This window comes from Meles meles, chromosome 20, assembly GCF_922984935.1.
Source record: "Meles meles chromosome 20, mMelMel3.1 paternal haplotype, whole genome shotgun sequence".
Taxonomy (NCBI): domain Eukaryota; kingdom Metazoa; phylum Chordata; class Mammalia; order Carnivora; family Mustelidae; genus Meles; species Meles meles.
This window is the reverse complement of record NC_060085.1, coordinates 27177011-27203631: the sequence shown is the minus strand read 5'-3', so window position 1 is coordinate 27203631 and position 26621 is coordinate 27177011. Positions and strand designations below refer to the sequence as shown.

Genomic DNA, 26621 nt, shown 5'->3' with positions numbered 1-26621 from the left:
GCTTCTCTGCCTACTTGTGATCTCTGTCTGTCAAATAAATAAATAAAATCTTAAAAAAAAAAAAAAAAGTACAGCAGAAAAAAGAAACCAGCCTTGGCAATCAGGCTTGAAATCCCAGTGCCGCCCCCCCTTCTAGGCTCCCCCTTCCAGGCCAGTGACCTTGAGGGCCTCCCTCGCCTCTCTGAGCCTCAAGTTTCCTTATCTGGGAAATGGGATTCATCATCCCTGCCCTGCAAGAACTAGAATGCACCACCTGGATTTAGATAAATGGTAATTATCTATATTCATGATTACTAGGTGGAGGAAACAGTGATTCATTTATAGGTTTTTGAGGACAGAAAAAAAACCAAAAGTCTTGCTCATCTCACAGTGCCTTCTGCAGAACACTGCTGGATTTGTTTGGTTCTTTGGGAGCAGGTCTCCCTCTCTGGGATCAATGACTCTTTGAGGTCCCTGGGATGGAGGGGGGTAGCGATGCACACCTTTCCCTGTGATCCAGGACTGGTTTTCTCACCATGGATCCTAACAGACATACCCCAGCAGCTCTGGCATAAAGATCCTATCTCCCCGATTCCAAAGAAAATGACTCAAGGGCATACACTTCAGCCAGAAGACTGCAGAAGAACCAAATTTTTAAAGAAGCCGAGATTCCCCAGATCGTTCCATTTAGGCTATTTGCATTAAAATCCATAATCTTTGTGAACTTTACCTTTGGAAGTGGGGAGCATCTGGAGGGTGTGGAGGGCTCCGCACCCCGCACCCCTCAGGATCTCCAGCAGCCTCCTACAGCCTCCCCGCCCTGTGCCTGTGTAATTGTGGGGAGGTTGCTCACACAGGTGACATTTAGACAGGACCCCCTGCACCTCCAGCCACCAAATGAGTGTCCATAAAGTCCACCAAGCCAGTGCGTTCTAGAGCCAGATGCTCGTATTAAAGCTCTCAAGACTGTCCCAGCCATTTCCAAGGATGGGTCAAGGGGTATCCTGAAAAAGCATCGCTTTGTTGCCCCAGATGCTACCTCATCCTCTGTCTGGCCCTCCCTGACCTGTGTGACCCCCCTGGGAAGGCCCCGTACCTTTCAAGTTCCTCATGCACCCTCCCCTGACCTCACCATTTGAGGCTGATCAAACAAAGCTCATCCCGGCTTCCCATGGTGCCCTGCCCTTCCCCAGGCCACCACACTGGTCCTCCTGGCCCGTTACAGACAGGACCCACACCCAGACTCCTGATAGGAAGAGTAAGCTTTCTACAAGAGAGGTCATGCTGGTCCTCTCCTCTCTCTGCCCTCAGTGGGACGGTCAGCCACCCACACTTTGGTCCAGGCCCAGCTGATTTGCTCAGGAGCCCGGCAGGGCATGCACGCCTTCATTGTGCCCATCCGAAGCCTCCAGGACCACACCCCACTGCCAGGTAAGCCCACATGGCTCCCAAGACCACTGCCAGGGAGAGACCCCATCAGCCCTCCCTATCCCGAGGCCCCAGAGCTCATGGGAGAAGCTGGGGCATGTCCCCCTTGGGCAGATATGGGTCCCTGGATAGACCTGGTGCTAACCGGCTGGGTGAACTTGAGCAACATTCAGCACCTGTCTGACCTCAACTTGGTCACCTGCAAAACAGGTGTAATAACCGCACGTGACAGGCTGCTGTGAGGCTTGGGGGGCTGGAGGGGTGGTACCTGGCACACAGAAAGCACTTGGCTGACAGATGTTCCCATCTCCATTTCCTTCTAGGAGTCACTGTTGGAGACATTGGACCCAAGATGGACTATGACCACACAGACCATGGCTTCCTGCGACTGGACCACGTGCGGATCCCTAGAGAGAACATGCTGAGTCGCTTTGCACAGGTGGGAAATCTCGCATGCCTACACTGCCTGAAGAGGGGAGAGTGGCCCCCCGCAGAATGTTGCTGGCTCTGGGTCTTCCTCCAGAGAGCAGAGTTTGGGGCACCCCACCCCACTCTCGAGGGGTTCTGGCATCCCACAGTCCCAGTTTAGGAGCCGTGTGATCGTGGGCAAGTTGCTTGACCTCCCTGAGCCTCAGAGTTCTCATGGATCAATGCTCAGAGCTCCATGTGGTGGTAGAGCAGTCACAGGGCAGGGTGGCAAAGCGACGGGAGACGAGGGAAGGGCTGAGGGGGACCGGCATATCTACCTACAGTAAGGCCTGGACAACCAGTCACTGACCAGACACGAGCCAAGTGCTGGAGGAAGTTCTGGAGGTCCCCATGTTGCCAGGCATTCCCTTTAGCTGTGGATTTGGGGGAGGTCCTGGGTGTCCCAGGAGAGGAGCCATGAACCCAGGCACCTGAGGCAGGGACAGATCAGCAGAAAGCACAGGTGTGTTTCACACCCAGTGCGCCCGGCTGGCGGTCAGCCACCTGCTCCCAGTGAGCAGTCTGAGAGGACTGTGCACCTGCAGGGGACGGAAGCCCATGGTCATGGGTGGAGGACAGGCTCAGGGGCCCTGGCTCAGACCCAGCACCTGTCTCTGGTCCCCCAGGTCTTGCCAGACGGCACCTATGTCAAGCTGGGGACACTGCAGACCAACTACTTTTCCATGGTGGTGGTGCGGGTGGAGCTGCTCCTGGGTGAGATCGTCCCTCTGCTGCAGAAGGCCTGTGTCATCGCTATCCGCTACTCGGTCATCCGCCGCCAATCCAGCATCCGACCCAGGCAAGGAGCACCCACACGCTGACCACGACAGACAGGGCTAGCTCTCCATCCCACAGCGCCTGCCCCCTGATGCTGCCCCTCTGCCCGAGTGGGGTGCCGGGAATTCATGTGACCCCCACAACACACGCACAACCTCTGGCCAGACCCGGCCCATCTGGCCCTGCCTGCGGGGTCTCCATCGGGCTCTCTCTGTCCCTGGCTGATCTACCGCCAGAGTTCACGGTCTGGGTTTCTGTGTGATCCTGTACTGTCAGATCTGACTCAGATCTGACTGTCCGGGTCTAGCGCGGCTATGACTGGGTGACTGTGTCTGGGTTGTCAGCTGGTTGCCAGAAGGTGGGGTACTGTGGCTCCTGAGTTCTGTCGGGGTGTGAGTGAGCGTGTCTGGGAAAGGCCAGCTGTCACGTCGGGCGGTGTGTGGCTGAGGTGGGTTCTGTCCAGCTATGGCTGTCTGCACCCCCGTGTGGCACGTCCAAGTCTGGATCCGTTCTGTTGCCTGTGGCTGTGGCCAGCAGGTACCCCCTCTGCCCCATGGGACTGAATAGCAGACTGTACTCTCTGTCATTACTTGAATATTTACTTAAGCAATCTTCAACCCAACATGGGGCTTGAACTCAAAACCCTGAGATCAAGTTCCACAGGCTCTTCCCACTGAGTCCTCCAGGTACCCTAGGACTCTCTCTTTTTCACCGTGTGTTATGTTCCCTCGTGCTTATGCGGGCCTGTGTAAACATGCGCGGTTGCCAGCAAATGAAAATATAGACTGCCAGTTAAATTTGAATTTTAGGTAAACAGTAAATATTTTTTAGAATAAATATACCCCCAATGGGGACATGCAGCCCGGATGTGGCAGTGAGGAGCTGAGCATATGGTACCAGAGTGGGAAGACAGGTCCAGTCCCGGCTGATTAAACTCATGGTGCTGAGGGATGGACTTCAGCCTGGCGGTTTCTTGTCCCAACTCAGCCAAGTGACCCTGGGCAAGTCCTTTGCCCACTCTGGGCCTCGGTTTTCTTACCTGGAATGTGAAGAGTGGGAGAATCTCCAGTCTAAGGACCCAGTATTGTTTCATGCCATGGGCTCAAGGATCCAGGAGACTAAAGCAAAATGGACTGAGGGTCAGAGGCCAGACAGACCTGGGGGACACACAGCTGGGCCGCTTGCCGGCTGTGGGAGCTGGGGCAAGTCACGCCACTTCTTTGTCCCTCTGTGTCCTCACCTACAACACGGGGCATGACAGGAGCACTCCTTTAGGGCACTGAGGAGAGTGAAATTCAAAAAAGCAAGCCAGGCCCGTAGCCCAGGGTCCTTTTCCTCTGGCAAACCCAGGATACTGGGCCTGGCCTGGGTATCGAACTCCCCCTTGCTGAGGGAGTCTTCTCTGCAGGACAGGGGTGCTGGGGGAGAAGGTGCTGCTGCTGAAGTCCTGTCCAGAGCCCAGTTTTCTGAGTTCCACAAGTGTCCCAAGGATAGTTATAAAAGTATGTGTCTGAGGCACCTGGGTGGCTCAGTCGGTTAAGCATCTGAATCTTGGTCTCGGCTCAGGTCATGATCTCAGGGTTGTGGGGTTGAGCCCCGAGTTGGGCCCTGTGCTCAGTGGGGAGTCTGTTTGAGATTCCTCTGCCCCTCCCCCCATAATAAATAAATAAAATCTTTTTTTTTTTTTTTTAAGCATCCAAATGAGGAGCTGCTGACCTAAGATTCTCCCCAACAGCCATGGGAGGCTTCTCACATTCACACTTTCTTTTAATCCACAAAGAGTTATCCCGGCCCCCTTCGTGCTGGGCACAGTCTCAGGCACTGCAGGCAGAGCAATGGACAATGCATATGTAGTCCCTGCCTTGGGATTCCATCAGGCCCAAGCTCACATCCTCAGAGTTACTGATTAGACTTGATCTACCCCCCAGTACATACTATGTGCACCTGGACAGTGAAAGGTCAAGTCTCACATCATGAGGGGTACAAGACCGCATGCCCTCACTTGAAGTCCTCAGGACCAAATGCATTGGAATTCAGAACTTTCCAGATTTCAGCAAGATAATATGGTGCATATGCTATAATTCTGTACATGTCCCCCATAAGGGGCAGAACCCATAAGCAAACCTGTCAATATTTCTATCAAGAAATGTGTGGATACTCATGTTAGATGGCATTTTAAGATTATTACTAACCTCATGCCTGTTCAGGTCAAGTTTTGCAGTGACTTATAAAAAACTATCAGTTTTTACACCCCTTATGGCCCTGGGGATATAGGAAGTTGAGGGAGCTGTAGTGATCTTCTAAACCTTCTGCTTTTCCTCCCCTCAGCGACCCAGAGGCAAAAATCCTGGACTACCAGACGCAGCAGCAGAAACTCCTCCCTCAGCTGGCCACAGCCTATGCATTCCATTTCCTGGCGAGCAACCTCTTGGAATTCTTGCACAGCTCCTACGATGCCATTCGGAACAAAGACTTCAGACGCCTGCCGGAGGTACCTGCTCTCTGCTGGGGGGGGGGGGGGGGCGGGGAAGATGGCTGAAATTGTTCCTCCCACTGGGAAGTAGCCTCACTCTTGTTCCCATGAACTCCTTTTACTCCCTCCCCCCAGCCTCCCAATATCCCAGGGCACCTAGGGCATACTGTGCCCCAACATATAAATCCACCTACATCTGGCCTCCAGAAATGCTAGAGGGAATAATCACACATAAAACATAGAACACAGGAGCACAATCACTGGTGTGAATTTGAAACCTAAAAAGCTCTGAAAAATTACCGTCATTGAGAACATATTTCGTGGCATGGTATGACCGGAATTGATCTGGTGTATCTCACTGGATATATATACATTTTGCAGCCAAAATACTAATGAGTCTGATCACTAAGGCTGCCCCAGACTTTTCTGGATATTATATATAATCTACCTTCAGTGCTCTGCCTTAGCTTTCTAAAGTCCAAAAAATAGCAATTCCAAAACCCATCTGGCACCAAGAGTCTCAGATGAAGGATTGTGGACTTAGATACACACTGAGGTTCTGTCCACCAGATGGTGGGCTTCATAAGTGGTGGTTCATTAATCCTTCCAGTTGTGCCACTGGCTCCATTTGTAGTTCCATTTTACAGATTGGGAAAGTGAAGCACAGAGAGATTACAGGTTATGACCTTCCTCCCAAGGACTTGGAAGTCTGGAAGATGGGTAAAGGCTTTCAAGAACCAAAAGCTCAAACAGGTCTGCTGCGTGGCTGCCCCTCCTACAACCCAGACCACTGGGGTTGATGGTGGACCTTCAGGGTCCCAGGCCTGCTCTCCAAAAATCCCACTTGCCAGCAAAATCCATAACTCCTAGATGATGGTGAGCCCACCCCAGGAAGCCCCGTCTTCCCGAGATCCTGGAGACACTCGCGTGGACAGTTTCCCTTTGCTTTTACTGCCCCTACAGCTACACTGCCTCATCGTAGGATCTCGGGCAAGTCACATAACATCTCTGGGCCTCAGCCTTCTCCATGAACTTGCGAGGGAAATCTTTCTTACTTCACAGGGTTGTCATGGGCATACAGCAGGCGCTCAGTGAATGGGAAGCATGGTTGTTCTTGGAGGGCCCCCTGACTCACCACGATCCCCTGTTCTCGCAGCTTCACGCCCTGAGCGCAGGCTTCAAGGCCATGATATCAGACTTGTGCCTCCAGGGTTCCGAGCTGTGCCGCCGAGCCTGCGGCGGCCACGGCTACTCGAAGCTGAGCGGCCTGCCCTCTCTGGTCACTAGAGTGACAGCCTCCTGCACCTACGAGGGTGACAACACGGTGCTCTACCTGCAGATGGCCAGGTAAGGCCCCTGCTTGGGCTGAAGCAGCGCCCGAGGCCCCCCGGCGGAGGCGGGCACTGGGCGGCGCCCACCGAGCTGAGGCCGACCGCGCAGTCTCCAGTCCACCTGGAGCTTTTGGTAGGCGAGACAGGCGCACAGCTTTCCCTTGCTTCGCAGCCTTCAGGGGCTCCCCACAGCTCACCGGGAAACCGCCTGCTGCACCTGCCCCATGGGGTCCCTGCGGCGTGCCCCGCCCCTGGCCCCGCCTCCCTTCCTCCCCGCCCCCATGCTCTCCCTCCCATTCGTGCTCCCCCTGCGCCACGTGCTCCCGCTTCCGCTCATGCTCTCCCTTCCCCAGCTGGACCCGGTTCCTGTTTCCCATCACGGGCTCCCGGAGCTTCCCTTCCCCGAGGGCTCTGCCCCAGCCTGCTGGGCCTCCTGCTCCTCTCAGCCCTCAGGTCCCGGCTTAGCTGCCGGCCCCGACTGCACACGCCAGCCCTGCACTGAACACAGTCGGAGAGGCTGTTCTCTGTGAGCCGGAGTTTTGAGGGACTTGCTCACCGCGGGTCCCCGGGCTTACACCCGGCCTGCCCGCAGAGCCTCCCCCGTGAGAGGCAGGAAGGGAGGCAGCGTTTGCCTCCCCGCAAAGTGGAGGCTTCTGGTCATTCTCTTCTGCTTGTGGGGGCTGGGACTGGCAATGCCTTTCCCGTCCCTAGAGTATTATGGGAGGTTTTCTCAAATGATAAGGGGGCTACGGGATCCTATATTAGACATGCAGTGCCCCCCCCCATTATAGGAGCACTACAAATATTTCCAGTTTTCACAACCCTTCTATCAGGTGACTGTTATTATCCCCATCTAGAGATGGAGAAACTGAGGCCAAGGGAGATGAGGTAACTTGGACCAGCCGGAGGTCTCTGTAGAGCTGCCCTGGAAATCCAGGGTTGGCTGAGCGTAGAGCCTTTAACCACTGGGTCGTCGGAGGAAAGAAGCTGAGAGTTAGCTGTAACTCTCCACTCATGTTAGCGTTCTTACCCCTGTCCTTTCTCAAGCAAGAAAATTTGATTTCTGCTGTCACTGTACAGTTGAGCACGAATCCCCAAATCCCAAGATCCTAACCAGAAGAAACGATTCCGTTTGCTCAGATACCAAAAGGGTTTACATTCTGGATCTGAGCGTCTGCGCAGCAGCTCCGTGGCTCCAGCCTCCTTTCCCTAGGGAAGAGACTCCAGCCTCGGGGTGCATTTTCCTGAGGGCCTCACAGCAGGCGGGCTCAGGGGGCTCTGGAGTGAGCTTGCCCATGGGAGGGGGAGGAGCCTGCATGGCCTCAGTTCTCCAGTAGCGAGTATAAGACTGCGTGTTTTCCCCACTGCTTACCTGCTTCCCCCGCCCCCACCCCCAGGTTTCTAGTGAAAAACTACCTGCAAGCTCAGGCGATCCCAGGCTCCACACCGAACTCTCTCCCTCCGTCTCTTGCATACCTGACTGCACCCTACCTGGCCAGGTGCCCAGCCCAGAAAGCAGCTGACTTCCTCCACCCAAAACTCTACACCACGGCCTGGGAACACGTGGCAGCCAGGTGAGCAAGAAATTGGCCATTCTATCTGGGGGCAGGCTCCTTCCCACACTAGGGCCTTTGGAGCGGGCTGGATGAGCATTCGTGGATACTCCTCTGAGAAGAAACCCCCTCCCCAACCTCAGTCCTCTTGGTTCCTGCCACCATGGGCAGAGAAGGGGAAGCCACATCCATGAGCCGCCATCACTTCCCTATCCTGGCCGAGCTGGTAGAAGGACATCACCCCTCTGGCCAGTGCAGGGAAATTCTTTTTTTTTCTTTTTAAGACATTTTCTTAAGATTTTATTTATTTTTTTAAATATTTTATTTTTATTTATTTGACAGAAAGATCACAAGTAGGCAGAGAGGCAGGCAGAGAGAGAGGGGGAAGCAAGCTCCCTGCCGAGCAGAGCCCAATGTGGGGCTCAATCCCTGGACCCCGAGATCACGACCCAAGTTGAAGGCAGAGGCTTAACCCACTGAGCCACCCAGGCGCCCTAAGATTTTATTTATTTAAGAGTGAGAGAGCGAGAGCATGAGCAGGGCCGGGGCAGAGAGAGAAGCAGACTCCCCACTGAGCAGTGGCTTGCTCCTAGGACAGTGACCATGACCTGAGCTGAAGTCAGCAGCTCAACCAACTGAGCCACCCAGGCGCCTGCCCTGAACTTTTTCTATCTTTAGGCTCTTACTGTGATTTGCAGTGCAATGAATGTGCCCATTTGTAAATACCACAAATGTATCAGTGTGTAAATACTGATAAATAATAAATACCAATACTGTATTTAAAATATCCCACAAACTGGGGCGCCTGGGTGGCTCAGTGGGTTAAAGCATCTGCCTTCAGCTGGGGTCTCTGTTCAGCAGGGAGCCTGCTTCCCCCCGCCTCTCTCTCTGCCTGCCTCTCTGCCTACTTGTGATCTCTGTCTCTGTCAAATAAAAAAATAAAATCTTTAAAAAAAAAAAAGAGGTCCTGCCAAACACACACACCACAGAAAAGATAGAGAGATTGAAGTACCTAAGAATGAACCTTCTGAAACTCTCTCCAACTATAACACCAAAACAGGGGCGCCTGGGTGGCTCAGGTCATGATCCCACGGTATGGGATGGAGCCCCGCATCGCAGCGAGCCTGCTTCTTCCTCTCCCTCTGCTGCTCCCCTGCTTGTGTGCTCTCTCTCTGTAAAGTAAATAAAACCTTTAAAAAAATTAAAAAATAGGGGCGCCTGGGTGGCTCAGAGGGTTAAGCCTCTGCCTTCAGCTCCAGTCATGATCTCAGGGTCCTGGGATCGAGCCCAGCATCAGACTCTCTGCTCAGCAGGGACCCTGGTTCCTCTCTCTCTCTCTGCCTGCCTCTCTGCCTACTTGTGATCTCTGTCTGTCAAATAAATAAATGAATAAATAATAAATAAATAACATCTTAAAAAGATAAAAAAATAAAACACCAAAACAAGCTGGAAGAAATACTATCACCATATGAAAAGAGGTCTTATACCCCTACCTGTGGTCGAAGGGATGGCTAATAATTATTTCAAGATCACAAGCAACTTTGGACATCCATTTATTTATTCCACAAATACTAAGTGCCTACAGGGCACCAGGCACTATTCCAGGCATTTCAGATCTATCAGGAAACCAGTCGCAAAAAGCCCAGGCCTCACGGAACTAACATTTTAGTTGGGGGAGGTGGTGAGTGCCCAGTAAGCTTCTCAGGGTAGTTAAAATGCCATTATATTGATTTTTGCTTGGAATTCGATGTGACATCTGTTTATCTACTCCCTGACAAGTAAGAAAAGATAAATATTGCTTAATAAACAGTGTGTTTTGCGTAGAAATTCCAAGGGTCATGAGTGGATGGGCAGGGAATAGAAAATAAAAAAGGTTATGTACATGGCAAATGACCGATTTAGTGGTTTGGAGGACAAGAGTTTGTTTAGTTTTCTTTTCTAGCCTTTTAAGGTCCCTTAGGTAGAACCTGGAACAGGCCGGGTGACTGACAGGTGTCAGTAGCCTTTACAGGAAAACCATTGCCCTTGCTCAGCCACAGAAGGCAGTCAAGGGATGGCGTGGAAACACTGGCATAAGGTGGCGTCTGCATTAGAAAGGAGGGTCAGTGCCCGCCCCAGAGCCCCGAGGCTTTCCAGCGCTGAGGTCAGGACAGCTCTACCCTTTACTGTATGACCCCAGACCAGTTAAGTGAGCCAGTCTGGGACTCAGCTTTCCCCGTTGTAAATTGGGAATGCCAAGCCTTAGAAGGGTAAGGGAGATAATGTATAGTCACCATTTAGCTTTGCAACACAAACCAATGGTCAATCAACAGAAATGACTGCATTTCTACTTCTGAGGGATCCCCAGGTAGCCCGAGACCAGACTCCATCAGTGTCCTTCCCAGTCAGTCAGGAAGTGGAACCTTTTTTTTTTCCTTTGGCCTTCAGGCTCATAAAGGACTCAGCACAGCACTTAGAGACTCTGATGCAATCCGGGGCTGACTGGGATGAGGCATGGAACCAGACCACTGTCATACACCTCCAGACTGCTAAGGTGAGCTGCCCGTCAGCTGAAGGGACCTGTTTTGTTTCCCCAGCAGACCACCACGCTGAGGAAATCTGAGCTCTGCCATTATTCCCCAGCCCTGCTTGGTGGCTGCCCTTGTTTCACTTCCAAGGCTTTCGTCCAGGGTATTTTAATTAAAGGACTTAACTCCAAAACAATCTTGCTGACAGCTCTTAGGGAAAAATGTAATGAGGCAGTGTTATTGGATTTGCTTCAGGTTGTTCAAATATTTCCTCCCACATAGAAAAGCAGGTCAAGTCTCCCTTTAGCCCCACAGGCAAGCCTTAGATGTCTGATTCAATTTCTACTATGTTTTGTGTTTGTGCATAATTCACATTCAGTCAGCAAATATTTGAGCACCCGCTCAACACCAGGCATGGGTTGGGGGCTGGTGCCTCCATGGTGCCCTTACACCCAGTGCCATCAAGGCAACACTGTGATGGGGAGACACAGGCTGCCGTGTGATCCCAGACAGGTGCAGCTCTTACCGGGCGTGAGGATCCGAAAGGCTTCCCAGAAGGGACGTAGAGGCCAGGACTTCAAGGAGGAGCTGAAATTAGCCAGGCAAAGGGTAGATGCTGCGGTTTGGGAAACAAAGGTTTCCTGGCAAAGGGAGCAGCAGGTGGAAATGGAAGAGACAAGAAGAGGCATGGTGCTTGAAGAAATGCAAATCCTCCCAAGGAGGAGCTTAAGAAGGAAGACTGAACTCAGGAGAGGAAGGCAGTTAGGGGATGGGGAAAGATAGGCAAGGCCTGGGACCTTCTGCCTCAATGTGAGCAGTTTGGTTTTGTTCTCATTGCCATGGGAAGCCTTGGCCGACTTTGTATCATGGGAATGAGGTGATCAGAGTTTCACTATAGAAGAATCACGCAGGCTGCCTGGGGAGCAATTGACTGGAGGCTGGAAGCCTGTTAGGAGCAGGCAGCGGCAGCCTAGCCAAGGGCTGAGGATGGTCCCGACCATGACCTTGGCAGGGGGCATGGAGAAGAGTGGGTGGATACAGACATATTAAGGGGGTAGGAGATAGTGACAGGCTTCTTAGAGTAGTGGGCTGGGAAAGAGGTTGAGTCCTGAGCTCTAGCTTAGGCAGCTGAGACTCTCGCCCTACCTACAGCTGGAAAACCAAGATGAACGCTCTGATCCTCAAGCATCAGGCCCAGGAACTGGCAGGAAAGCCCGAGGAGTGCTTTGTAGCGCCCTCTCCGCACAGGCTGGGCATGAGCGCCCCCTGGTGACTCGCCCCCTCTGCCACAGCAGCTGGTGCTGGTCTTAACCGGCCACCATCCTCCAGGCTGTGTCCGCCGCAAGAGCACTCCCTGCTGTGCTAAATGTCCTGTCAACACAGGGGAGGGTGAGCCAAGGCTTGTCACCAGACGAGCACAAAAGGAACCCAGCTGCCCATGATGCATCCGTTTTCCAAACCTGTGCTCTGCCTTCCAGTGGAGTGGACACTGCATGCTAGGGTTACCTCATTTAGTACATACCACCTTGCAGGGGAGAGCAGCATAATCTCCATTTTAAGGATGAGGAACCAGAACTCAAAAGAATTAAGTCCCAGAGGTAGAAAATAGTTTAGATGCTTTGCTTTCCTTTCCCTCACAGAGGCAAGCTGTGTCCTCAGGGAGCCATTATGTGTAAGGGAGGGAGGTGATCCCCGAGTTCTAGGGTTACCGAGGGTGGAGAGTTCTACCAGCCTAGAGGAGAAGAGCAAGTCCCTTCTCCTCTGGCCATTGTAAGCTGAAGAAGAGTGGCTTCCTGGGGAGATGATGCCCAAGCTGACTCTCCAAAGTCAGAAGAGGCAGGGAAATCTGCAGTTTCTGAGCTTCATGCTTTGGAAGAACCATCTACTCTACAGAACTCTTAAGCACCCACCAAGTCCCATCTAGAAACCATAAATATGCAGGTAGAGAGTGAGCAACACAAGGGGAGTGGGAACAGTGGCAGAGTGGTGGCCCAAGTTCTGTTCCCAGCTCTGCATGACCGGCCTCTCTATGTGACCTCCAGTGTCCTTCCTTCTCTGGGCTGTAACTTCCCAGTCTGTAAAACAAAGGGACATGAAAAAGACCTTTAGGTTCTGACGAGTTCTGGTTCTGTTATCTGAGACCCTGCTCAGGAGAAACGTCGGTCCCTAGGACCACGGGAGCAAATGCTGGTCCTCATTCTAATCCAGCCTCCGTCTCTCATGGCTTTGGCAACGCAGGGGAATGGTGAAGAGTACAGACGCTTAACCAGGAGATGGACTATTTTGGTGTGGATCTTGTTACTACCACTTGCTAGTCAGGTGACCTTGGGCAAGGAAGTTAATCCCTCAATGCCTCAGTCTCCTCATCTACAAAATGGAGCCAATCATAGTGCCTGCCTTTTAAGATTATTATGGAGATTAAATGAGTTAATACATGTAAAACTTAAAATGCACCTAGCATATAAATGCTACACATCCCACCCCACACACCAAGTTAGTCAGGAGGTAAGGTTTAAACCCACACACACAAAAAGTAAATAGAGTTCATTGCGTTTGGAGCATGGTGCCGAAGTTCGGCTCACCCTGTCATCGAAACAGAGGCCATGGAGGCCAGGGCCCTCGAGCAGCTTTTCTCACACCACTCCACAGCCCAGGGCCCTGAGAGTTTAAGGATGTGGCCCTCAGATGAGAAAAGGGAAGCCAGGTCTGTCTGACTCAGCGGGGGCAGCAGCGCACATCTGCCCCCCCTTCCGCACCCAACTGCAGCGAACCCAGTGCGGCTGTGAGCACACCAGGTCCAGGCGGCAGAGTGTGTCGTTAGCCCCCGTGTGAGGCCTCCGTGGGAAAGGCAGATCCTTTCCAAGTGAGAAACCTGATGGGCTCACTTTCCTGTTGAAGACTTTGGTGGCTCTCCGACCCCCACAGAAAGAAACCCCGACTGATGTGATCTGATGTGGGTGTCGGGAGTGAATGGTCAAGAAAGAATTCTTGAGTCATTTTCGGTGCAAAAAAGGTGGTTTTATTAAAGCCCAGGGGCAGGACCAGCGAGCAGAAAGAGCTGCCCTGGCAGTATGAGGAGCGATTGATTATATACATTTAAATCGGGAGGGGTAGAAACAAAAGGAGTTTCCAAAAGGATTTTCTTACATTCCAGAAGACTTACTGGATCCTGGAGGCCCAGTTATTGTCAGGCTAAGGTGTTTTTTTTTCCCTCTAGCAAGGCATTAACATGAAGACAGTTGTGCAGTTCCTGGAGGAGTGGCATACTCAGTCTGTCTCAAGTATTTGTCAGTGGGCTGCAAGCTAGAGGAAAATTTCATCTTATCTACATTTCTTTTGCCTTCGTTCCCCACTTCCCCAGCCATGTGGATCACAGCCCTTCACTGGCGCGGGGCTATGGAGGGGAGGGGGCAGCCTCACCACTGCAGGTCTGTCATTGCCTCACTGTGTCCCAGGGGGCAGCCCCAGCAGACTGGGCCAGCCTCCTGCAAGCACAGTCCAGTGTGCACGCAATAACCCCGGCCCTGTCCCTGCCCCTTGTCAGACTTCTTTGACCGCTCCAGACAGTCTAAGCCTTGCTACTTAAGGCATTACTGGGAAGCTACCTGGAAATTTGCATTTTCACAAGATGCTCAGCTGGTCTGTATGCACATGAACATTTGAGAAGAGTTTTATTTGCTTGCCTCCCCACCCCCATGGAATTCATATACCTAACCTGATAACAATAATGTGCATTTGTATTGGGGAGAAGGGGAATTCAAAAATATTCAACAACCAGCAGGGGGGCACAGACTAATCAGAAAGTACTTCAGGCCTAACGGAAGCAGGGGGGCCTGAAAGCCTCCTGCTGGGTCAGGCATTCATCCTTTATTTGCAGAGCTGTGGGGAGGAGGTGGTCCCAGGGAAGGATCCCAGCTTGACAGAGAGGGAGTCTCACTAGGTTGAGGGCTGTGGTCACTTACCAAGCGGAACTACTGACAAAGCCATACTGTTGGGTATGGGTTAACTAACAGCCTTGGTTACCTTGTGGAGTTTACTTTCTAGCTGGGATACATTTTATGTCCATAAGGTACCTCTACTTTCTCACCCCAAGACACACAAAAGCACACACACACACACACACACATACACCCACACCCCGCTGCCTTGAACACAGCAAACAACAAACAGCTGTTTTCTTCAGAAATGTGGTGCCGTCCTCCACTGTCTCCAGGCCAGCCTCCAATACCCAATACAATTCTACTTTCAAACCTTGAAATTTCCCCAAACAAAATGAGGAAGCTACCAAGTCCCAGAGCCCACAAGCCCCCAACTGGAGCACATGTGTGAACACACACAAACACACACACACCCCATGGGGACCCGCGGTGAGCTCGAGGAAACACGTGGCCACAGAGACCTCACCCCAGCGGTCTTGCCCAGCTTCCAAGATGACTTCTGGAGTCAGAAATCAAAAGCTGATGGATCTTCGTGTCTTTTAGGCACACTGCTACTATACCAGTGTGAAGAGCTTTACAGGAACTCTCGAGAAACTGGAAAACAAGCCGGAGGTTTGGCAGGTGCTCAACCGCCTCTGTGACCTCTATGCTCTGCACAGCATCCTGACTAACGCCACTGACTTTCTCCACGATGGCTTCCTGTCTGGGACCCAAGTAGATGCGGTGAGAACCAGCTACCTGGAGCTGCTCCACCTGGTCCGGTGAGTGGCCCCCCAGACCCTCAGACCCTGCTAATCTTCCGAGAGGAGCCCCACACCCTTCGTTCCCTTCCCACTCTGAAACCTGGTGCTCCAGGACCTTGCTAAACAGGGTCTGGCAGAAGCAGCAACCACCCTGGAGAGGCTGACCAGGTAGCACGGTTACCTCAACGTAAAGCATGATAGATTAATGAAAGGAAAAAAATGAAAAAAACAATTAGAAATAAAAAAGCTTAAAAACAAATAATCGCCACCAAATACTCTTCAACACTGTAAAGGAAATAAGGAGAGTATCTAAATGAAGCATCCCACCGTATTCAGAGTGTGCACAGGTAGTATTAATGAGTCTTCATCATAGCTCATATTTAAGGAACACATATGTGTGCCAGGCATTATGCCAAAAGCGTTCACATGCATCATCTCACTTAATCCTTACAGCCTTCTGAAAGGAACACTATTAATCTCCCCATTTTACTGGGGAGGAAATTCAGGCTGAGGGGAGGAAGTACCTTGCCCCAGGTCTCAGAATCAGCCATGGGAGATCAGAGGGTACTCTGGGGCCTGGCCTGAGAATATGCTCTTCAACTGTGTTAAAGTTAAGGTGGGGCGATTATTTGTTTCAAATATATCCTTGTCTTTTTGAATGGGCTCAGGCAAACCCTTACTAAGTGGGCTAAACTTACTTTAATCCATCAGCTTCACGATGATTTTTTTTTTTAACCCGGTCATTCATACAGAGATTCATAAAGCAATAATAAAAACAGTTCTAAAATGCACCATAAAGCACTGCAGTTCAGGGTCATGACATACTAATGCGGCCCTTCTGTTCGGTTACATTGTATATAATCTAGATGATCACTTTAGAAACATTGAAACCAAAGCCCCAACCTGAACAGGGCCCTGGAAGAAACAAAACAAAACAGGGTAGGCACTGTTGTCACTAGGATAAAAATGGGCTACGGAGAGTACAACCTTTTCTGAGAAAATGGGATGACTGTTTCATGTGGGGTGGTATCGTGTGTGTGTGTGTGTGTGTGTGTGTGTGTGTGACTTTCCCCCTAGAACCTCCAGTAGTTCACACTATCTGTAAGACTAAGATGATAAAAAAAAGGCCAATAAGCTACTTGTGACAAAGTTTTTAAAAAAATCTAAATCAAATTATTTTTATTTCTAACAATGTGCAATATGCTACAGACCATTTATGAGTCCATATAAGCACCTAACAGATATTCGGTGGTCAGCAAATGTTCAATTAAACCATCAAAAACTGTCAAAAATACATTTTTTACAAGTATGGCCCAGGTATTAAACTTTTCCTAATAGAGAGAATCCAGTGGTGAGAACCATTAATAGCAGAACTGAGTATTACACAGGTCAAGCTCCAGTGTACCTAATTCTGAAATGCTTGGCATTTTATTATTTTTTTAAGATTTACTTATTTATCTGAGAGAGAGAGAGAGTCTGAGCAGGGCATGGGCACTGAGAGAGAATCTTCAAGCAGACTCCTGCTGAGCACAAAGCCCAAGGCACAGGGCTCTGAGATCATGAGCTGAGCCACAATTAAGAGTCAGGGGCTTAACCCTCTAAGCCACCAGGCACCCCTGAAATGCTCCACATTTTAAAGCGTATGAAGTCAATAAGATTCTAGCCTGATTGACAGAGATGAAACACAAAAGATCACTCTGACACCTCAGAAGCATGATTTTTTTAAATCTGCAACAGTATTTCTAGGTGCTTGCCTTGGTGCCAAAGACTTACAACCAACAGCACTGACACAAACAGGCAACTTATGCATGCATCCAACCCACAAGCTGATTTACTAACATTATGGTTCTTTTTTTTTTTTTTTAAGATTTTATTGATTATTTGACAGAGAGAGAGAGAGATCATAAGTAGGCAGAGAGGCGGGCGGTGGAGGGGGGGGGCGGGGGGGGGGGAAGCAGACTCCCCGCTGAGCAGAGAGCCCAATGTGGGGCTCAACTCCTGGACCCTGAGACCATGACCCAAGCCGAAGGCAGACACTTAACCCACTGAGCCACCCAGGTGCCCCCATGTTATGTTATGGTTCTTAAGTAACCTATCACTGCAAGGGAGTTAGGTATGTAACAGACATCGTACGTGTAACAATTCTGTGTCACAGTTCCCTCCCTTGATTACTTAGTATCACTCTCTGATTTGAGATGACAAATGAAGGATGGCACACTATTCATGTGACACTAAGAAACAGCTCTCTGTGTAACGGTAATTAACTGACCCACAGTTTACAGTTGTTTAAGGGGTCGTAAAATCTCAGGTGGAGGACAGATAGGTGAAGACAGCAGACTGACCATACGTATTTACTTTTGTTCCCTCCTGAAACCCCATGAAAACACCAGCAAATGGATTTAAAAATTGTTAAAGGTATAAATTGACAAAAAGAAAAAACAAGGGATAGGCGCCTGGGTGGCTCAGTTGGTTCAGTGACTGCTTTTGGCTCAGGTCATGATCCTGGAGTCCCAGTATGGGGTCCCACATTGGGCTTCCTGCTCAGCAGGGAGTCTGCTTCTCCCTTTGACCCTCCCCCTTCTCATGCTCTCTTTCAGTCTCTCTCTCAAATAACTAAACAAAATTAAAAAAAAAAAAAAACAAAAAAACAGGGGAGGAAACATGGAAGGAAGAAAGTAAAGTGACTTAGCAGATCTGAGAAAAACTGGATCATAAACCAGGAGTGGGAAACAAGTTATACCAAAGAACCCCAAGAACTAACAGCACTTTGTACGTCTGACAATCGGGGTGAAGGTCAGACCCACAGGAGGGACTGAAAGTCTGTTTCAGAAGGAGCTGAACTCCCAGCTCCCCTCCTTCTCTGCAAGTAGTTTTGAGGTTCTCTGACTCCACCCTGGCAGAAGGGCACACAGATGGTCTGTGGGCCAGGGACATCGAGCATAGTTTAGAATGAGGCTACCCACAGAAAACAGGGGCCGGATAAATGTTTATAGGCTAAGTGCTAACCTAAGCCCCCTCCCTCAGCCCTCTTTCCCTTGGGTCCCAGAAAACTGGCAGCCAGGCCAGTAGCTACAGGAAGACGATAGCATGTTCCTTCTCTGGAGAATCTGAAACAGCCCAAAGGAGACAAAACTGATACTGACACCATGATCCCCCCAGTTCACCCATAGTGAATCCCACACATTGACAAGCATGCCCTGACTTGTAATCAGCTAGCTAGTGCCCTACTCTTAGCTACGATTAGATACTCAGGATCTCCAGACACCTGGGGGGGAACTCCTGACATAAAAGGGACCCCAACAAGCAAGAATGAAACAAACTGGACTGCACAAGAGAATCTTCAGGGAGAAGGAATCTCTTTAAAAAGATAAGTAATATCCTCAAAGAGTTAAGAGGAGATACAGCAATCACAAAACAAGAATGTTATTTCTTAAAAAGTAATATTCGCGGGGGAAAAAAAAAAAAGACCTCTGTGAAACCAGAAAACGATAGTGGAAATGAAAAACTCAGTGGAAGGACCGGAAGAGAAAGTTACATAAATCTCACAGAAAAGAAAGCAAAAAGACAAAAAGATAAAAATTAGAAAAGATAATAATAGTAAGAAGACTGATCTCAACTGTCCATCATCTGAAAAAGAGGTCTAGAAAGGGCAGACAGAGAAAATAGAAGGGAACAAACCATTAACAAAATAATTCAAGAAAATACTCCTCAAATGAAGAGCACACGTTTCAGACTGAAAAGGCCATAGACATTTACAGACTAGAGGAGACAAACACACAAGGGAAAAATAAGTCAAGCATACAGTGTGCAAGATGGTAAGTAAATGCTGTGAAGAAAAGGAAAGCAGGGAAGGGGATCAGGATGCTGGGAGTGCAAAGCAGGGTGGGGGGGGTGGGGGACTGTAGTTTTATTTTATTTTTTAAGGATTTTACTTTTAATCTCTACGCCAAAGGCAGGGCCTGAACTCACAACCCTAAGATTAAGAGTCACCCTCTATTGACTGAGCTAGCCAAGTGCCCCAGGGACTGTAGTTTTAAATAAGTCAGAGAAGGCCTCTCAGGGAGGGTGATGTTTGAGGAAAGATCTCAAGGGGTGGGGACAGGAGAGAAGCCAGGGGGTTGGCTGGGAAAGGAGCACCCCAGGCAGAGAAGTACAAAGGCTGGAGGCGAGAGCATGCTTGCGTCCATCCAGAGAACAGGCAACAGTGACTGGGGTGGGGAAGGACAGCAGAGGTCAGAGTGTTTAGGGTGTACTGGGGCAGGGGCGAAAGGGGGTGGAGATCATTGCAAAGACTTAAGATGTTGGCTTTTACTATGTGTGAGAATGGGAGGGTTTTCAGTATTTCAATCATCTGATGAATTTTTCTAAAGGATCATTCCAGCTGCCATATTAAGAAGTGACTGGGCAGGGGCGCCTGGGTGGCTCAGTGGGTTAAGCCTCTGCCTTCAGCTCAGGTCATGATCCCAGGGTCTTGGGATCGAGCCCCACATCAGGCTCTCTGCTCAGCGGGGAGCCTGCTTCCTCCTCTCTCTCTCTGCCTGCCTCTCTGCCCACTTGTGATCTCTGTCTGTCAAATAAATAAGTAAAATCCTAAAAAAAAAAAAAAAAAAAAAGTGACTGGGCAAGGGGGGTGAATAAAAAGTGGGGAGCCCAGCTAGGAGGTTACCTCAGTAACCCACGGGAAAGACGCTGTTGGGTCAGACTAGGTGATAGCACTGGAGGTAGTGGGAAATGGCCGAAGTGTGGGTGTATTTTGAAGGCAGAACAGGCTTTGCTGAAAGATCCAATGTGGGGTGTAAGCGACAGAGAGCAGCACAGGTTTTTGGCCAGGACAGAGTTGCCATTCGCTCTAAATGCACCAGGTTTGGGCAGGATGTGCAGAAGGTGTAGAAGATCAGGAGTTTGGCTTTGAACATGTTCACTTTGAAGAGCCCGTGAGAAATCAAGTAAGATGTTAATAAGCAGGTAAGCGAGACGGGAGAGATAAATTTGGAAGTCATTAGCATATCACTGGTATTTAAAGCCCTCAGAAGGATATCACATGGAGTGACTGTAAAAGGCAAGACGCCCCAGTCCTGAGTCTTGGGACCCTCCAAGAGGAGGAGAGGAGGTGGCCCTGACAAGGGCTGTTTCAGTGGAGTGGTGGAAGTGAAAACCTGAACGGATCTAGTCTAGGAGGACAGGTAGGGAAGAACAAATAGCAAAGCATAAACAAGCACAACACAACGTTATGGTTTTAAGGAGTTTTATCATAAACGGGAGCCAAGATCTGGAGTAGGTGATGGAGAGGGAAAAATAGACTCAAAAGTTTGTTTTCAAGATGAGAAATAGGAAAGCACGTGTGTATCTGAAAATGATCCAGTGGAGAAAGATTTTGACATTGTAGAGGAAAGGCAAGAGAATTTCTAGAATGTTCTCTAGTAGGCAAGAGGGGAAGGCATCTAATGGACAAGGAAGGACTGGTGTGAGCTGGGCGCTTGGAAAGCATAACTGCACTAAAAACAGAGAAAGCACGCAGAAATATATGGGCGAGAACTTGTGGCTAGGCTCTTACTGAGTCTATTTTATCAGTGAAATGGAACCAAAAGTCATCTAAGTAAGAGAGATGGGGGGGCAGGTAGTGTGGATTTAAGATTCAGAGAGAAGGTGTGAAATAATCATCTAAGCGAATGGGAGTGTAAAGCAATTAGAGCAATGTCGTACGATCGCTAGGCAGCAGGAAGGGAGTTACATACACCACTTGGCACTGGTTTCCCAGCCACCTATAGCTACAAAGGCACAGAGTCGGTGAAAAACTGCTGAATCTGTTTTTGAGGGAGTAAATGTAACAGACCAGGCATTTCAGCTGAATAAGGAAGGAAGGGAGGCCACCAGGAGGATGAGGGACATGAAGTAAGTGGTGGGTGTGGATAGGGTCAAAGAAGTGTGAACAGCCTGAAATGGAAATGCTCTCACAGTGACGGTGAAGGGTCACCCAGAGAAGGTGACAACAGGTAGGTACAGTATCCCAGTCGGCTCAACTGCTTTGGGTGTAAACAATGGCAATGTTACGCTTTAGATCCATTGCTTAAAAAAGGAAGAGAAGCATGTGAACATTTGTTTAAAATACTTCATTTAATAGGCTAAAATAAAACATATTTCATTGATTGAAAAAGAAAAAGAAAGGGGGGGAGCAGCTATCAGAGTCAGAACTCTAGAGGGAGTAAGCTAAAAGGGCCGGAGCCAGCAACAGGAAGACGTCCCACATCACCATCCCAGAAAAGGTGCCCATGTGGAGGACCGAGACCTGGGGAGGGCTCCTGCCGGGGAGTGACAGCGGAACAGGATCAGCGGAGAAGATCCCAGGACGTTGAGGCCACATTTTAGAGGAACATTCATGTAAGCAATGAAATCACTAAGGATGATGACAGAGGAAATGGGGGAGAGAAGCAGCAGACCAGGAGGTACATCATGAATGGAGAGACCTGGGAGGGACACAGCTCAGCTGTGAGCGGGACACATAAAGTCACCATCATACACACACATACAGCCATCACAGTGGAAGCCCCCAATGCAAGTCTGACTCATTCATAACTATACTGGGAGCAGGAAGGCCGAGGAGAAGCAACACCAGGGCTGGGGGTGGGGGGGGGGAAGAGGGGATGACATATAGGGGTGAGGGTAGGGGACCAAAAACATATCCTTATCTTTTTGTAATAGAGTTGACAGATAATATCTAAAACGGAACAATCCAGAAGTGGCAATCCGAACAAGATAGAGACATTCAAAATATATCAGCTTAAAGACTGAAACAAATTCCAGGGGTGGGGGAAGTAGAAGGGAGACAGGGAGGTGCTGATTTTAAGTAATAGGCCTTGAAGACTGCCAGACTCTATACTTGCGTAGAGAACAGATCAAAAGTCAAAAATTCTAAAAAAATTTAAAGCTGAATTGTTAAAAAGTGAATAATGATGAAGTCTCTAATTAGGTGTTGTTATTCACCATCCTTGATTAATTAGATTCATAAGAGCAATCTAAAATACTCACAAACTCTTGTTTTCTCTCACAGGAAGGATGCCATCTTGTTAACTGATGCCTTTGACTTCACGGATCCCAGTTTAAATTCAGCACTTGGCTGTTACGATGGAAATGTCTATGAACGTCTGTTCCACTGGGCTCAGAAGTCACCGACCAATACTCAGGTAGTTGAGTAGAACACATTATAAATTATGTAAGAGAGCAGAGAACAAGCAGTGAATACACCTCCGTGTTTTCTCATTTTAATTGATCCCCGTTAGGTTGGAAATTGCTTGGCATAGCATGTCTGTTGAAAATATTTTGAGAATACATAAAAGAAACCAGGAGTAGGGATGTGGCTTCGCAGGAACGGAGGCTGGACTGTAATCAGCAAAAGGCATTGCTCAGGATTTGATAAAGGGAACTAGGAGGAAGGTCCAGGCTCTAAATCACGGCTTGATATACCCAAGGGCATATACACATAGTGGCAGACTGACTTTTAAATAACAAAAATAAGATAAATCATTGCAGTGATTTAACCATCTTATTTTCGGCCTTTTAACTCTCAGTTTTGTGTTGATAAAAATGGGTACTCAGAGGGGATAGGAAGCTTGGGATGTGGGGGAGCAGATCTGACCATCTGCTGGAGACACCTCCTTTCTCTGCATTGAGGAACACAGCCCCAGGAACAAAGAAGGCTGCTGCAGGGCCATTGGCAGCCCAGGAGAGCCGTATAAATGACCATTACGAGGGTTATGGCAAAAAGATCCCCAGCTGTCCTGAGAGAGAGTACCAAAACTCAATGTCACTGACAGGAGAGGGAAGGACTCCTAAAATCCTAATGATCGGGCGTCTGGGTGGCTCAGTGGGTTAAGCCACTGCCTTCGGCTCAGGTCATGATCTCAGGGTTCTGGGATCGAGTCCCACATCAGGCTCTCTGCTCGGCAGGGAGCCTGCTTCCCTCTCTCTCTCTCTGCCTGCCTCTCTGCCTACTTGTGATCTCTCTCTCTCGCTGTCAAATAAATAAAAATCTTTAAAAAAAAAAAAAAAAATCCTGATGATCAAGGAAGGGCCCACATCGCAGACCCTCTGCTATAAGCCTCACTGGAAAAGGTTATGAATGTCAATGACTCCAATTACTGGAGTAAAGAAATAAAGCCTAATTTTAGAATGTGGTAACCCATATTTAATAGCAGATTTGATACAGATGATCAAAACAAAGATAATCTATAGATACGCAACAGATTATTTTACGCTCTATAGTGCAAATATGTTACTCAGATAGGGAAGCCTACTTTTTTACCCCTTAGGTCAAATTTCAGAAAAGGTGTCTTAACGCCTCATAAAATTGGCAACTCTCAGACTTTCATTCACACTTAGCGTGGTGTTAGACTTGCTCTTCACATTTTGCATCCTGTCATACCTCATAGCTTAATCTACCATGATTATCTAAAATTAGAACACAACTGGTCACCTTCAAGATGCTTGTCAGAAGGCCAATCCATTTTGGCCATTCCCTGTCTCCAGAGAGGCATCCTTTTGACCTGACAAAAAAATAGAAATAACTCACCTAGAGAAAGGTTGATATATTTACCACTTCATACAGTCAAGCTACTTCTGGCGTGTTACTTTTTCTAATAATTAGATCTCCCTGCTTTCTACTGTTTAAATCCTGGCGTAAAACAGCAGTCCTCCCACTCCAGGTGAGCTCCTGTGGTCTAAGGATAACTGTATTATGCCCTTTGATGCTCCGGCGAGAAACCGAGCCTGCCGTACACCTGCCAGCAAATGCTGATCTATCTAGCTCAGACCTGCTTAACTAGCAATACGAGGAGGAAACATGCCAGTTCTGATTCCTCATCTTTGCTAAAGAACATAGGGAGTGCCCTGGTTTGTTTTTTACACTTTGTGTCTCCTCTTTACTTTAAAAGCACTGAATCTGGATACTGTATGAAGGCAGGTTTATGGAAATGAGGGGCATGACTGGTCCATAGCATCAACAGATCTGGTAAAATGTTGATGTATTTCATCCCATTCACTTGTTTTTCCTTTTCTCCTGCTACGTGACTGTGAACAAGGAGGGAGTCTTCGTCTTCCTAAGTCCAAGATCTGTCTCAGAGTAGACACTTCCCATTTACGGAATAAATGAACACAGTTTTATGATCCCCACAGCGGCCCGGAGAACCTGCTGTAGACACTGTAGGCGCTGTAGACTTCCTGCCCATCGTGGCTTACGTCACTTGGCTAAAAGGGGGCCGGGTATAGCAGTGTGGCTCTTCCACGCACCGTAATTTGTGAGGTTATCAGTGACCTTGGGGAATTCTTGCGAGGTAGTTAAAATGGCAGTCGGTTAACTACTGACATAGAGTCACATAATCTTGTATCACTGGCTCCTTGAGAGTCTACTGAAATAGCACTTTTAAGGTATGTATTTCTAATCTGCTATAGATAATTCTGAAGCTGCAGTAAGACATTTTTCCCCTTCATTTGCACTAGTAGAAAAAGGCACGTGACAGGTATTTCAAATAAATTAAAACAACAGCTACGTTAAAACACACCTTGGAGACACAACATTACAAACGGGAATATACTTCACCGACATTTTCTACCAAAAGAAAAGTGCTATACTAAGTTAAATGTCTTAGAACCCTAAGACAGTCTCTGCTCTGTCTGGGGCAGGTTGAGTGTTGAGCTCTATCCTTGATAGGATGATCCACTTTCTCATAGTTTCCTCTAGCCATGGTGTGTTTTCTGGCTTTTTTCCTGAGCTGGGTGCTATTTCAAGCCAGATTCTCCAAAGGAATCGCAAAAGGCTGTTCCTGCTCCCGACGTGAATTCACATTTAAGCGATTACCTATAGATGAAAACAGCGCAAGAATCACTGGGGATTTCAAAACAAGAATCCTATATCCCCTAAGTATTCTACTGTAAAAATTTGTCCAAGTAGCTGCTAGAAGCATTAAACATACCTATTGATTGATTCAGTCAGTCAGTCATTCAGTAAACATTTATTGAGCATATGCTATATGCCAGAAACTATTCTAGGTACTAAGGCTACAGTGGAGAACAAAAGAATCATAGATCCTGTCTTCAATGAGGAGCTTCAAGTTTTAGCCAAGACAGGCAAAAAATTTAATAAACAAGTTAACATAAAAGATGAAGCTAGAACTATAAAGGAAATAATCAAGACACACAGTAATGAACAATGGGGAATAACCTACTCTGACATAGAATCTTGATTACCTTGGGCCACCTTCTGATTCCTTGCTTTGTGGTTAATGCTCAATTTCAAAGAACCTCAAAAAGTCAAGCATTTTATTTGTATTAAATTCCAAAAGCAAATGATAAGCTGTTTCTTAGTTGGCCACCTGCATCCACAATTTAAAATCTGCATGAGAAAAGGAAGGATGCCCTTTGGAAAAAAATGTTTCTCCATATGTTCACACAAAATGCCTTTTAAAAAATAATTCTTAAAATTAAGAATCTTATGTAATGTTACTTTTTTGAAACTAAAAACTTAATTTGAAGGTAGAAGTCATTAATCCCAGCAGAAATAATGTCCTAACAGTGTACTTTTTTCTACAAATAGGGGAACCCTGCCTATGAGAAATACTTAAGACCACTATTACAAAGCTGGAAATCCAAGCTGTGAAGTCATCAACAGCATTCAAGAGACACCACCGTGTGATTATGGTACTATGGCATATACAGCATTAAATTTTAAAGTATGCTTCACATACATATTATATATTTCAAAGTGCATATATATATTGTTTTTAAAATAAGCTCTAGGGACACCTGGCTGGCTCAGTCAGTTAAGCATCTGCCTTTGGCTAAGGTCATGATTTGGGGGGTCCTGGGGTCCTGGGATGGAGTCCTGCATTGGGCTCCCAGCTCAGTGGGGAGTCTGCCTCTCCCTCTGTCCCCTGCTGTCTCTCTAATGAATAAGTAAAATCTTTAAGAAAAAACAAAACAATAAAGTAAGCCAATACCCAACGTGGGCCTGGAGTTTACAATCCCAACATCAAGAATTGCATACTCTACCAACTCAGCCAGCCAGGCACCCCCTAAAGTATTTATTTTTTAAAGAGTGGGTCATTATCTGCGTGGACTGATAAAACATCTATGATTTACTTCAAGATAATCCATGAAAGGAAAAGAGGAGAGCCAATAGCTGAAGACAGTCCAGGGGTGTTTGCACTATTCGACTTCTGAGTATGTTAGAAATTTCCCATGATAAAAAACAGTAGTGCTAACCATTTGTAGCATCTATTTAGTAAAACTAAAGAATTTTACTTTAGATCTAAAGTCAACAGATTCATCAGTTATCACTTATGTCTAATTTAGCACACATTTATCCAAGGGTTTAAAAGAACATACACAGGGGCGCCTGGGTGGCTCAGTGGGTTAAAAGAACATACACAATTC

The 26621-nt window shown here is 48.3% G+C and overlaps 1 protein-coding gene across 12 annotated transcripts in view; it reads left to right on the top strand.

Annotated features, from left to right (window-relative positions):
* The window catches only part of ACOX2 (acyl-CoA oxidase 2), a 30706-nt gene extending 4842 nt beyond the window's left edge, over positions 1-25864 (top strand). For all 12 annotated transcript variants that reach the window (XM_045990304.1, XM_045990299.1, XM_045990297.1 and 9 more), the window contains 10 exons: positions 1291-1410; positions 1731-1846; positions 2502-2674; positions 4981-5143; positions 6282-6472; positions 7854-8030; positions 10437-10542; positions 14998-15215; positions 22246-22378; positions 25783-25864. In XM_045990304.1, the coding sequence (XP_045846260.1) occupies positions 1291-1410; positions 1731-1846; positions 2502-2674; positions 4981-5143; positions 6282-6472; positions 7854-8030; positions 10437-10542; positions 14998-15215; positions 22246-22378; positions 25783-25845 (1460 nt within the window). In that variant the 3' untranslated portion in view covers positions 25846-25864. The remainder of the gene's footprint in view (positions 1-1290; positions 1411-1730; positions 1847-2501; positions 2675-4980; positions 5144-6281; positions 6473-7853; positions 8031-10436; positions 10543-14997; positions 15216-22245; positions 22379-25782) is intronic.
* The last annotated feature ends 757 nt before the right edge of the window (positions 25865-26621 follow it).